Source organism: Mustela nivalis, assembly GCF_964662115.1.
Source record: "Mustela nivalis genome assembly, chromosome: 15".
Classification (NCBI taxonomy): Eukaryota; Metazoa; Chordata; class Mammalia; order Carnivora; family Mustelidae; genus Mustela; species Mustela nivalis.
In genome coordinates this window covers 16,130,454-16,144,299 of record NC_139034.1, presented here as the reverse complement: position 1 = coordinate 16,144,299, position 13,846 = coordinate 16,130,454, and the positions used below count along the sequence as shown (strand labels likewise).

At 44.8% G+C, this 13,846-nt stretch overlaps 1 protein-coding gene across 3 annotated transcripts in view; it reads right to left on the bottom strand.

Annotated features, from left to right (window-relative positions):
* The window catches only part of LOC309849153 (cilia- and flagella-associated protein 337-like), a 131,873-nt gene that overhangs the window by 28,560 nt on the left and 89,467 nt on the right, over window positions 1-13,846 (bottom strand). For 2 of the 3 annotated variants that reach the window (XM_082701468.1, XM_082701469.1), the window contains exons 13-16: window positions 12,506-12,749; window positions 11,084-11,189; window positions 4,256-4,410; window positions 553-655 (exon numbers count right to left, since the gene is read on the bottom strand). In XM_082701468.1, the coding sequence (XP_082557594.1) occupies window positions 553-655; window positions 4,256-4,410; window positions 11,084-11,189; window positions 12,506-12,749 (608 nt within the window). The remainder of the gene's footprint in view (window positions 1-552; window positions 656-4,255; window positions 4,411-11,083; window positions 11,190-12,505; window positions 12,750-13,846) is intronic. The other variant, XM_082701470.1, reaches the window with a different exon arrangement.

Sequence of the window (13,846 nt, the reverse complement as noted above, 5' to 3'; positions counted from 1 at the left end):
GTATACTTGGGATGTACTTGCCCTGCCCGCATTAGCTCAAGGACAGAAGGACATGGGTTATGGGATGTGCATGCTTCTCTGCTCTCACTCCTTATTCAAGGAACCCTGGTTATGTCCCCTCCTGTGGACCAGACACTGCGTCACTCATCTAGGGGCCAGCATGATCCTTGTGAGTGCCAGTGAACGGGGAAGTGAACGTGGAATACTCCATACCCTCAGCTCCAGATTAGAGATACAAGGTAAGTCACAGGGTTGTGTTAATCATCTTACACGACCAAGAAATAATACCATTCCTTAGTACCCGATGGGTCTTCCAAAGAGCTCACACTACAAGCCACTGGGGAAACTGTGAGCTCTTCCACCCAGCTTTCAAAGAAGAGTGTCCAAACAATACTTGATAAATAGTAGAGTTGAAGAAGTCTAGTAGAATTCTTAACCTCTGGAGCCAGAATGTCCCCGGAACATTCTGCTCAGCTCCAAGATGAGGACAATGGGGTTGGGCTCATGCTCACAAATCCATCATTGCTAAAGAAAGCAAGAGCTGATACTTACAGATGCTTCAGAGCAGCTGACCACCTGCCTGAAGGCCGGGTTGTAGCGGCAGCACGGCACAGGCTCTTGGTGGGAGACTACCAGGCATGGCTCCGATGGAGATCTTGCTCAGGAAAAACAGAAAGAGTGAAAACCTGAACCGAAGGTATGCCATGAACACTGTGGATGAGGCATCTATTGGTTTATTAAGAAAAGTTAACAGGATAGGGAGCACCTGCATGGCTCAGTCGGTTAAGCTTATGACTCGGTTTTGACTCAGGTCACAATCTCAGGGTTGTGATCTCAGGGTCATGAGATTGAGGGTCCCTGTCCCACACCCTGTTGGGTCTGGGCTCAGCATGGAGTCTGCTCCATGATTCTCTCTCTCTCTCCCTCTCCCTCCCGCTCTGCCCCTCCTGTGCACGTGCTCTCTCTCTCTCTCCTCTCTCTTTCTCAAATAAATAAATTAATTAAAATCTTTAAGGAAAAAAGGTGAAGAGGATGAAAACAGGTCTGTGACCCTGGACAAATTGTTTAAATGCTGAAAACTCTAACCTTTTTAATCTCTTAAATGGGGATAATGTTATCTATTATAAAGGGTTGTTTTGAGTATTTGTTGAGAAAACCTATGGAATATCCTTCCCACACACCCCCATACTACCTAATTGGCATTCAGCAAGCAGTAGCTGCTCACCATGAAAAACAATACCACATCCCTCTTATTTAGGGCAAGAGAAGTGTGATTTCCTACAACTACACAGTGGACCTTCTTCCCTAAGAATTTACATCTTCCCTCAAACAAACACCAACTGTACCATCCCATCCCGAGTCTTCAAGCCTGGAGGGCAGTGCTTCTCCATCACAACAGGAACGAGGCCCTGCAGCATGCCTCCCACATGCACCCGGGGTCAAGGGCGCCTCTGTGTACTCAGGCCTTGCCTTGTGTGTCCCCTCTGTGAGGACAGGGCACAGAAGGGATAGCTCTAGGAGTTATGCAATCCAATTGCTTTGCACTCATTTGCTCATCTGTAAAATGGAACCCTTTATAGAAATTTTGTGAGGAGTAAGTGAGGAAAAGGATGTCCAATGTCTGGAGAAGCCTGGTGTGGGGGGAACACTTAATAAATGAATGTTGGTTCCCAGACCTACTGTTCTGTCCTCTCTCTTGATGGTCCTTCCAGAGCTCAGCCCCAAGGCTGGGACCCTAATAGGGATTTGGTGGACCTGAAGCCTCCAAATTAGTGGCAGAAGATTCCCAGAGGGTGGAATCCTTTTCAAGGAAGAATAGCTTTTGGCAGAAGGAGAGGAGCACTTTCCCATGAACGGTCTCTGGACTGCTCCAGAGGAAGTCTGCCCTGTGGGGAAGGAGGAGGCAGGCAGTGGGCGTGCTGTCCCAGGGAGACAGTGCCAGGCCTGGAGCCAGAGCCTCTGGACCTTACCTACACCCCTTCCCCAATGTGGGGAGGAAGGCGTCGAGTCTCCCCCCACTTCACAGATGAGGACATTTCCAGAAGGCTAAGAAGGACCAGGTGACTTGATCAACATCACAAAGTTCCCTGTGACAGAGCAGGAACGGGCAGATGTCATCTGTTGCCTAAGGGTTGGCACTAAGAGATTAGGGCTGTTCTGACTGCAAGGTGGAATTTCAGTCACTTTGCTTAAAAAAAAAAAAAATAGGAAATCAATCCAACAGGCTGTTTTCCTACCCACAGATGCCACATAGAACAAATGGCCATTGGACTGACTGTAGTCCCATCTTTTAGAGGGTTGCTCTGGCATCCTGAGCTGAGGGCGTGCCCTTGCAGGTCCGGCGGTAGCCTGTGGTAGGATGGCTGTTCTGCCCTGTCTCCCCATCCTCACTGGCTGTTCCCATGGCCTCAGCGAAACATGAGGAAGAGTGAGTCCAGGCATAGGCAGCAGCCTTACGTTCTGGACTTCTCAGTAGGGTTTTGATGCTGCAAAATCTGTCCACTTTTCTGTAAAGTTATTCTTGATCTGTGATTTAACCACTGGGCATAATAAACCTATTTAAGGTTCCTCTTAGGCATATGTTCACAATTTTTTAAAGATTTTATTTATTTATATATTAGAAAGAGAGAGAGAGAGAAAGCACAAGAAGGGGGAGCAGCAGGCAGAAGGGAGAGGCAGAGGGAGAAGCAGACTCCCCACTGAGCAGGGAGCCCGATGTGGGACCCGATCCCAGGACCCTGAGATCACGACCTGAGCTGAAGGCAGACACTTAACCAACTGAGCCACCCAGACATCCAAACACATTTTATTTTTTCCTTAAAACCCACCTTTTGAGACAGTATGCCGTCATTTTTGGCTCGGGAAATCCAGTTGCCATTATCATATAGATGGGATGTGAACCCTGCAGACCACAATATTTAGCCTAATCCTTCTCTGCCTCCTCTCCTTAGTTTACAAAGACTCCGGGAATCCGTTATCTTGCCGAACAGCGAGAGGGAACAGGCGCGGAATGAGGGATGGATTTATGTCAGGGCAGTAAGTGGGGGTAACGGAGTGGGGTGACTAATCATGGGCCAGGTTTGAACCGTGAGGCTGTAATGATGCTCCTAGTTGTGGTGCGCAGAGGGCCTGAAAGTTCTCAAAGCAGATGATGCGTCCTGCCAGCCCTGCCAAGACCAGGGACAGGGGTGTGACTCACCCCAAGGCCACTGGGCCTAGGAAGCAGAGCCTTCTCTCTACCCCTCACAGGTGCCTCTTAGGAGCTCTGCAGACTCTGGAGAAGGAAGACTAGACAATGCACCTCCTGTAGTCTAATTAAACAAACAGACAGACAAATTGAGCTCTCCTTTGCCTTCAGTGTCTCAGACAGACTTCTACCCTTCCAGTGGGAGGAGCACCACGCAGGGGGAGGGAGAGGGCCGGGCATCCTGAGAGGCATTCTAGTCCCAGCTTTGCTCCTGAGTCCCCGCTCGACCTTGAGCAATTCATTCCCTTCTCCAGGCCTCTGCTCGCTCATCTGTAAATCGGCAGCAGCGTTGCCCTGGGTGACTTGTGGGTTCCCGGGAGATAGGATTGAAACTCCTCAGTAAGACCTAGCAGTCTCAGTCTAGCAGGACGGGGACCGGCACTGAAGTGGACATTCATGCTAAGGAGATGAACGTCTCAATGACTACCCTGAGCGTGAAAAAGACAACCGGGCACCCACTTTCCTGGCCAAGGAGGAAAAGAAATGTGGCTTGCAAAGTTGTGCCAAGGAAATCAAGATGGACTCATTTGTAGAGGAATCAGGGAGATGGGTCTTGAAGGCATTTGAGCTCCCTGAGACTGAGGCCCGGGGCAGGAAAAACCCACTAGGGGACCCTCCATAAGGACCTGTCCATCACTGAAGCATGTGCTGTCCCTGAGTGACTACCTTGCTGTAGGGACAGGGTTTCACATGTGGGCCCCCGCTGCAGCAAGTGGGTCTGATGCTTTTGGACTGAATTAAAAGCCTCCGGGACTTCTTGGACAATTCACTAGAGAGGTAGAGCCAGTGGGGCAATAAAGGTTCAAGAGGTAGATTCCGGAGTTTTGGGTAATCCAAGGAGGTGGTACCGGAATAATCAATGGGAAATGTTCAAGGGAGCTCACCAAATACATGCTGTGAGATAAAGACATGGGGCCATAGAGCTTAGGAGCTCCTCCAGAGATCTCAGCCATGGATGGTTCTATAGAAGTTTGCAAGCAGCCTGGGGCCAAGAGGCTAACCTCATACCTCAGTCTCAGGTGTAGGAGTGCTGCGACCGTGTCAGTGGCCACACACAGCGATCTGGATTCAGGGAGGTAGAGGCAGGCTGCGAAGTCCCCCTTAATACCGCTGGCTTTGGAGGATGCAGTGAACAAGCAGCTGTCCGTCTCTAGATCCCAGATCTGTGGCGGGGGGCGGGGGGAGGAGCGGGAAGATGAGGAAAAAAAGTAATTGGAGGTCTTGAACAGGCTGCTTTGCTGCCTTTCCAAAGCTGTCACCTGTGGCGGGGGTCTGGTTAGGACTGACCTAAGTTTAAAAACTGCCCCACTCTCCCCTCGCCCAAAGGAAAATGTTCAAAGTGCTTCCTTTCCCTTCTGCATTTGTAAAGGAAGCAGAAAGGAAGCTCTTGTTCCCGAGCCCCTCTGCTATGCTGAAGCTGCCCAAAGGGCCAAGACACCTGTGGCCAAGCCACCCTGGAGCTGAGCTTCACCACCCCCCAGCCAGGAGCCGCCAGTGTCTTCTCCGCTCCTGGAGTTTTGATATCGTGGAGTTTTGATTTCGTAGGTCTGATGGGCACACAGACTACCTCTCCATCCCCTAGATATGTTCCCATTTCGTAATACACTTCCTCAAAACCAGCCCTGAGGCGGATATTTGGAGGGCTCTGGGAACAAATCTCAGCATGGCTATTGAGTAAGGACATGGAGGTCCAAACCACTCCCCACTCTCCCCACCGCCTGGGTTGGAATCCCAGTCCTATCACTTAAAGGCTCTGTGGCCTTGGCCATATCACCATACCTTTCAGTTTCTTCTTCTGTAAAATAGGGAGACGAATAATAATGCCTATCTTACAGGATTTAAAATCTTGGGGATTTTAAAATACTAATTAAAAAATAGTGTTTACCATCACAACTGGGCCATGGTATAATGGTAAATGATGAGAAAGATATTGTTAATCATTTATTGGGATTATTATGCAAGCCATGTCACAGCTCTTGTATTATTTTAAGGTACTGCAATCTGATGAGAGCGCAAGGGATGGCCTCATCCACAGGGAAGAGCAGATGGGCCAAGTGTAAAACCGGGAAGAAGGAATCATCATGGAAGCAGCTGTTGTTCAGTGAGCTAAGCATTGCGTTACCTGCTTCCCCTGCACTGTTTCATTTACTCTGTTCCAGGTTGAATTCTGTCTCTCCCCTCCCCTCCCCTCCCCGGTCTGTCCGTTGAAGAACCCCCAGTATCTCAGAGTGTGTCCTTCTTTGGAAATAAGGTTGTTGCTAGTGCAACTAATTAAGAAGAGGTCAAGCCGGAGTAGAGCAGACCCCCAGACAATATGACTGGTGTCTTTGTAAAAAGGGGAAATTCGGAGACAGACACAGAGGGAGGGAGAAGGCGCAGTGAGCAGCTAAAGTAGGAGTCCTTTTCAGACTTCTCTCCCTCCAGAGGTGCGCTGGGAAATTTGAGGACTAAACTGGGCGGGATGTACTTGGGGCTTCTTTCCCCTCCGTTGTGACTCCCGGAAGCGAAACAGCTAGCAAGAAATTGGAAGCCTTTACCCAGTAAGCCAGACTCTTATTTGTTGTACTTACACTGTTGATTTTCCTTAGTTCTCCCCAGCAGGTAGCAAAGCCATCTAGAAAGTTCTAGCATCCTTTTTTATCTGTGATTTTAGGTCATGGTGTAAAAGGCAGGAAGCAATACACTCTGGGAGGCAAGTATGGGGGTGACAGTAGCGATCAGGGTAAAATAATCCCATAGAAACATGATCCCAAGGAGTACTTGTTCAAGGGGCATCCCCCACTCCTTTCTGGAGTATTGAATTGTTTGAAAATGCTGATTTTCCTAGATAGAAAAGTAACACACATAGTTTTTTTGTTTGTTTGTTTTGTTTTTATCAGTCACTTATACCATCAGGGGAATCCATTAATCTGGTAATTTCTTCTTACTTCATGAGGTAATGTTACTGAGAGGAAGTTTTGATGAGGGGGAGGATGAGGTAATTCTGGAGCCTGGCAGAGTGATCTTAGTTGATGCATAGAAGGACCCCTGTGAGGTCTGTGAAAGGGAAAGGTAGGAAGGAACTCTTCCTACTGCTGTTGAGGTTGAGTTGGCAAGTTGGCATTACATCCCCAAAGTAGTTATAACAAATTGATATCACTGACTTATGTATGGACTGTCCAGCACCCTCCTGTCTTCTGTTAGGAGAGTTGCCTCTCTGATTGCAAGCAGTAGGCAAGAGACCCAAACTTGGTCAATCTGTGTCTTCCCTTAGATTTTTCCGGCTGGAGCTGATAGTGAATCTATAGTTGGGCTGTGAGTTCAGACTGGGAATATTAATGGTCCCCACATTCAGAAGGAGATTGCTTTCCTGCACTAGAGGTCAATATCAGTGTGCACCAAGGAAGTATAGGCAGAGAGCATGGGGAAAAGAGTGCCATGCTTGAACCCAGCTGTCCATGAGGTCATCTGTCTGATGATCTGGTTTCAATAACCCATAAATTCGCCTTTTTTTAGCTTAAACTACTTGAGTTTGATTTTTGTCTCTTTGGCTCAAAAGAGTCTTACTGAGTAAAACTACTCTGAGGTGAGCACAATTTACCCATTATCTTCTCTGAGCACAACTAACCTACAAGGGGGGTCTTTCTTCCATTTTACAGTAGAGTGACCGATGTCCAAGAGAATTAAGTCACTGAATTCAGAAGGGTTGAATAGTTTGTCCAAGGTCATCTAGTTCCTGGTAGTTTCAGAGCATGACTCAAGTCTGTATTTCTCCAAAGCATGCTGTCTACCAACCCCCCAATGGAGGCTTCTCTGTCCACAGTGGAAAGGAGTTGCTGGGGAGTGCACACCAAAATAAGGGATTTCCTGCTTTCCCTTCACCCAGAGTTATGAATTCAGTGGTAGAGTGTGAGAGAAAGTGATGGGTCATTTATAGCTGGGATTTTTAAGAGGCAGATATGCCATATCTGCTGTCATGCACATTGTCCTGGGATGAAGAAGACTCTGAGAACCTAGGGACTTTGCATGAAGACAGCATGGTTTTTAAATGGGAGAAGAAAGTACTCCTTACTGGGAGTACCGGCCTTGGGTATGACAGCAAACAGAAATAAATTTCTACTGTCTCTACCCATGGAAAATACAGGGTTTATTTGTTACAGTGGCAAGCCTTACCTTAACATGCTATCTTCTTTCAGGAAATAACTTTCTTTCTATGCTAATTCGTGTTGACACAAAACAGCCCTCTTTGTAGTGTGCAGTATTAAATTCACAGAAAATAACAAGTGAAAACAGAAAACCAAACCTGTCACTTTACTCTCCTTTAGGGTAATGCCAGAAACTAGCAGACTCCTAAAACGTTTCATGTGTCCCCATGATATAGAAAAGTGAAATATTTGAGCTGAAAAATCAATTAGAAGAATGAAGAGTATCTGATCAGGCATGCTAGAAATTTAGCTGTTTGGTTCCTGGTTGATTACTTTTTATTTGATAGGAATAATGTATTCTGAAATAAATTACACACCATATTTCCAAGATAGGATTTCAATATATTTTAAACACATTTTGGGAAGTGATTCAATATGCCTGAATCATCACAGGCAAGATGCTAATCTTGTAATCATGATTTTAGATTGGAAGAAAATGGAGAGGCACTAGGAAAAGAAAATAGGATAGGAGACGTGTCCTCACATACAGAATTATGATTATCTGGTGGTGCCAAGTTTTAAGGAAAAAAAAAACCTCATTAAAAATATGAAATCTCCAACTTTATGGTTTTGGAGGATACCTTAGGATAGATTCAATTTTCAAAAGAAATCAAATATTTGAAGTCCACGAGTCTTCCTATTTTAATCAATTTTGCTTGGAGGACTGAATTGAGTTTGGGTCCTAGTTACATCACTGACCATGATCTCAACACCTAATTTTGTGTAAAGTGTCCTCTTGGTTGTCAGGACATGGACTCTGAGCTCACTCTATGGGAGCCATGTCAGACCCCACACACAGTGAGAATACACTTCTTGAGGCTTTTCTCCCCCTTGCTCACTCTTGCTCTCTTTTCCATCTCATCCCCTCCACGGCTTAAAATTTCATCTAAATGCTAATGACTTCCAAATTTATATCTCTAGCCCCGATGTCTCCCCTCAACTCAGGATGACTCTATCCAACACATACATAACTGAGCTCCTGGTCTGATGCTCCTCTTCCCCACCATCTGCCCCACCATGTCTCAGTGGGCTCTGGCCCAAAGCCTTGGCATCTCCCTTGACTTCTCTATCTCTCCCTTCCCCCTCCTTTACAAAATAATAGTTTTATTGAGATATAATTCACATCTCACAAAATTTGCATTTTTAAAGTGTATAATTCAGTAGGTTTTAGCATATTCACAAGGCTGTGCAACCATCACCACTGTCTAACTTCAAAACATTTTTATTATTTCAGAAAGAACCCCTATACTTGTTAGTGGCCACTCCCTGTCCCACCTCACTGCATCCCCCCAGCAACGACTAAACTAGTTTCTGCCTCTGTGGATTTGCCTATTCTGGGCATTTCATACAAATGGAATCAACCAATACATGGTCTTTTGTGACTGGCTTTCACATAACATAAGCTTTTTTAAGGTTCATCTATGTGGTGACACGTATTAGTGCTTCATTTCTTTTTGTTGCTGCATAATATTTCATTGTATGGATATGCCACAGTTTGTTTATCCATTCATTTGTTCATGGACACTTGGGTTATTTCTACTTTTTGGCTGTTATGAATAATGTGCTATGAATATTCATATGTAAGATCTTATGTGAACATAAGTTTCCAGTTCTCTTGGGTTTAAATCTAGAAGTAGAATTGGTGGGTCGTATGGTAACTCCATGGTTAGCATTTAAAGAACCACCAAAATATTTCCCAAAGTGGCTGCACCATTTTAAATTCCCACTAGCAAGATATGGAGAGCTTTAATTTTTCCACATCCTTGGCAATGCTTGTTATCATCTATCTTCTGATTTTAGCCATCCCAATGGGTGTGAAGTAGTAACTCATGGCGGGTGTGTTTTGCATTTACATAATGACTAATGATGTGGAGGATCTTGTCCTGTATTTATTGGCCATTTGAATATTTTCTTTGAGGAAATTTCCATTTAAGTCCTATGCCCAGGATATTCGTGCATTTATTGTTGAGCATACAGATTTTTTTTTTTTGTATTCTAGAGGCAAATCCCTTATCAGATGTGTGATCAGCAACATTTTCTCTCATTCTATAGGTGGTCTGACCACTTTCTTAATGGTGTTTTATGAGGCACAAGGTTTTGATTTTGACAACATCCAACTCATTTGTTTTCTTCTTTTGTCTCTTGTGGTTTTTTTTTTTTAAGATTTTATTTATTTATTTGACAGAGAGAGATTACAAGTAGGCAGAGAGAGAGTGAGGGAAGCAGGCTCCCTGCTGAGCAGAGAGCCCGACGCGGGACTTGATCCCAGGACCCTGAGATCATGACCCGAGCCGAAGGCAGCGGCTTAACCCACTGAGCCACCCAGGCGCCCCTGTCTCTTGTGTTTTTGATGTCACATCTAAGAAATCATTCCCTAGTCCAAGGTTATGAAGATTTACTCCTATGTCTTCTCCAAAGAGTTTTGAAATTGTAGCTCTTTTTACATTTAGGTCTATAGCCTTTTAGTTAACTTTTGTGTATGGGGTGAAGTAAGGGACTGAAGTCCTTAATTGAGGTATAAGCAGGTCTGCTTTCTTCTGAGGCCTTTCTCTTTGGCTTGCACATGATCCCCTGCTGCCATGTATTCACATGGTTGGAGATGATTGTCCCTCCATCTCAACGTGCTGATTTCTACTATAAAGACACCAATCATATTGGATTAGGGCCCACCAATATGACCCCATTTAACATTAATTAATTCTTTATAGGCCCTGTCTCTAGATACAGTCACTTCAAAGGTACTGGTGCTTAAGACTTCAACATATGAATTTTGAAGGGACGTGATTCAGCCCATAGCATCTATAAATCATTTATTATGTGTGTAATCGATAAGCTCATTTATGTACCCATGCAAAGCAATGACTGACCTGTCTGAGGCTTCAGCATTCCTTTGATTCAGACCATTCTAAATTCCCACCCTCTGGCCCCATGATATTAGAGAAAGAAAGATGGATGAAATCATGAAAATTTTTCATATTCTTTGGAAAAGCTTATGAAATGATAGATAAAGCAAATCAATAAAATTTCTTTTCTTTTCTTTCTTTTTCTTTTTCTTTCTTTCTTTTTTTTTTTTTTTTTTTTGGTATATAAATACTGTATTACAAAGGTCACGGGACAGCTGAATTTTAGAGGTGGGTAGAACCCTACATATAGAAAGAGGTGTGAAGGCAAACAATGCAGGTGATGTTACCATGACCTCTACCAGGGCCAGAAGTGCTTAAATTCTAAGGCTTACAGAAAACATTTCAGAAAGGGCCCACTTGCCCTATGCGTATTGCACAATAAGATAAGCACTAGTAGCGAGGGCCAGTTGCCTCCCTCATGTCCCCATTCCATCCCTTATTCCCCCTCTTCATCCTCCAACACACTTTCTCCAGGGGAATCAGGACAGCATGCAAACAGGCGCTGAGATGTTTCAAGGTTTACTCATCCCAGCAAAACACCCAGTACAGAAAATTCTCTAAGACACTACACTTCAATTGCCCACATACCTTCCTTCTCCAAAGCAAACCCACGAATGTAACCACCATATGAGTATCTGCTAATGCAGAGACCTCTAGAGCTGCAAAGATGGGGAAAGAAAACACCAAACAAACACAATCTCTATCGGAAACTGTTGGACAATGCATCCAAAATGTGAAAGGGCAAAGACCTTAATAGTGTTGTCGGTGGACATGGAGAATATTTTGTTATCCTCAGCAGATACATGGATGTAGATCACTGGAGCCGTGTGGCTTTTCAGCATACCTGTTGGTTTTCTAGAATGGAAAAAGAACAGATGAACACCAAGCAGTTCTAAGTGCTATTTCTAAATAAAAATGCAAGACTAAACTTGGCCCGGATCTGGCAGTTCTATTCAGCCTGGAGGAGGGTTATGTCTCCTTCTGAAATCACACAAGTATATATCTTGTGTGATAAAAGGACTGAAGCAAATAATACCCAGTTATAGCAACACAACTCAGTGTGAGATGAAGCTCTGGGCTTTGTTTCTCCAACTGCTGACAATATCACTATAAAAGGAATAAACGAGGAAGAGCACAGGGTGGTGTGGGAATAGATTCTATGGCACATGGTTGCTTTATGCAGGCCAGAGTTAACAGTATTCAGGTCTTGGAGGACTGTCTTTTTAATGTCAGTTTACTTTAAGGAGCTCTGAGGGATCGCAATGCCCTCAGGGTCGCAGGGCTGGGTGTGTAGGGAGAAGGTGGGGAATTGGGGAGAAGAGAGGCAGGTCTGAGGTTGAAAGAGAGACCACAATGTCAATTTATAACCACATTATTGGAAGGTAAGCAAATTGCTCTCCATCACCAGACAAATGGGAGTCTAAGGTAATAGAAGTAGGTAGAAAATCATTTTTCTTTCTTTTTGTTTAGACATTGTGCTGAGCCCTATACATGGATGACCTCATCTGTGACCTTTATTTCTACCAGAAAGGGGGGGGGGATTCCTGTGATCATCAATAATGAGGAGGACACTGGCTATATCTCTTGCGCTGGGTCACTGTGTTAGAAGGTGACAGGAGGAGCACCAGATCCCACGTGCCCTCCACCCCCCATGGTGTTGCCTCCACCCCTGCCTGTCCCTGCTGAGGGACATGGGTCACCTTGCAGGTCCTCCACTGATGCCTGGTACAGAAGCTCAGCGAGGAAGCATGGTGCACCCGAGGTGACTTGTTCATGCCCCCAAATCCCCACTATCAGTGCACACGATGTCTATTCCCCATTTTCCACTCTCCTTCCGTCTTCAACACTTACCAATGGAAATGGCATAGGATTTTAGAATCAGTCAAAATGTGTGTGTACCCCAGTTCTGGCATTACGTCCAAAAAGTTATTTAACTCCTTTAAGCTTCAGTTTCTTCATTGGTAAGTGGGGCTAATGAGTTACTTATTAACCCCAAAGAATGAGTCTTTAGTGGGTACCAACAGAAGTTTTTCAGGCTGAGTGTATGGGAGACCAGTTTTGGACAGGGCTTCGTAAATTATCCTAAAAGGGAATTAGTGATCCCCTGTGTTGCTCTCATGTACTTTATTAGATCAATGGCATTTAGGGTTGGAGAGAGAAAGAAAACTTACCCAGGCAGATAAGGATTCCAGACTCGAATGATTCGATCCATTCCCCCTGTCAGCAGCAAGTTCTTTCTCTTACAGAATGAAAATGCCTTGACTCCTTTGTAGATGTGAAAAACAGTTTGATCACATTCTGCTCGCCTTTGGGGCAAACCAAAGAATGCTTGTTCTCTTCTTGCCTCGACATCTTTTCTAACGCCCCTTATCTCTTTCATCTTTTGCTTGACATTTGTTGTTCCCATAGTGCACCCTAAAAATATTCACAGAAAAACAAAACATAGCCTCTTAATATGATCAATTTCCTGACAAGTTGCTGATTTTTAAAGGTCCTGGTTTTGCTTTCAGTGAGAACTACTTTTTTCTTTCTCTTTCACCCCCTGGTGTTACACCGTGGACAGTCCGAAGGATGAAAATGGTGTCAGTAAGAACAGCAAGATTCATTTCCCCTCCTTCTCTAGAGAGAGCCAAGAAGGGTCATCTGGGGGAAGGAGGAAGTGCGAAGAGGGCCAACTCATTCTAAGGAAACTGTTTTCTAATAAATCTGTACCGAGTACCACGCACTGTGCCGGGGTCTCTCTGTACATGATTTTGTTTGAACCTCCCAGAAACTCAGTGAGACAAGCACCTGTCTTCCATGGGACAGGTAAGAAAGTTTAGACTACGGGGTTTAACAAACTTGTCATTAACAAGGCAATAAAACCATGTCTCAAATCCTAAATGAGGGTTCATTGAGTTGACCTATCAGTTTCATCCACGAACCAGCCAACTTTCTGCTACAATTATTTTGACATATATTTTTAGCCAAATGACTTTTTGGCTTACAAACCTACTGAACAGTAAAATCAGAATAGTAGCAGCATACTGAAGCAATCAAAGGCCTTCCTGTCTGTATGAGACATAGTCTCACCAGATGATCATGAAAGAAATCCCCATCTAACTTACCCTGACCCCTGACCTTAGCTGTGTTCAAGGTGACTGAAGGGCATCAGATGCAGAAGATGGAAGACTATTTCATCTTCCATCCTTGCCTTGTCCCCATGCCCAAATAAGAATTCTCTTTCATGGTCTGTGATGTCAGTTGAGAGACATCAGGGGCTGGGCTCTTCCAGGGATGACTGGTGTTGTTTGGATGACGTGTGTGTTATCACAAGTTACCAGTTCAATTGTTTTCCAGGAACAAGGAGAAGGGTCTGCTATTCGGGAAAGCTGGACCAAAGCCAGTGCCTGCTTCATCTCAGAGGGTTGTTCTTCAGTCCAGCAGACTCTCCTGAAGTAGGACTCTGATGCAGATCTGCTGAGTTTCAGGAGAAATGGGATGTGTCTATTTTCATCAGAAACTTCCAGAAT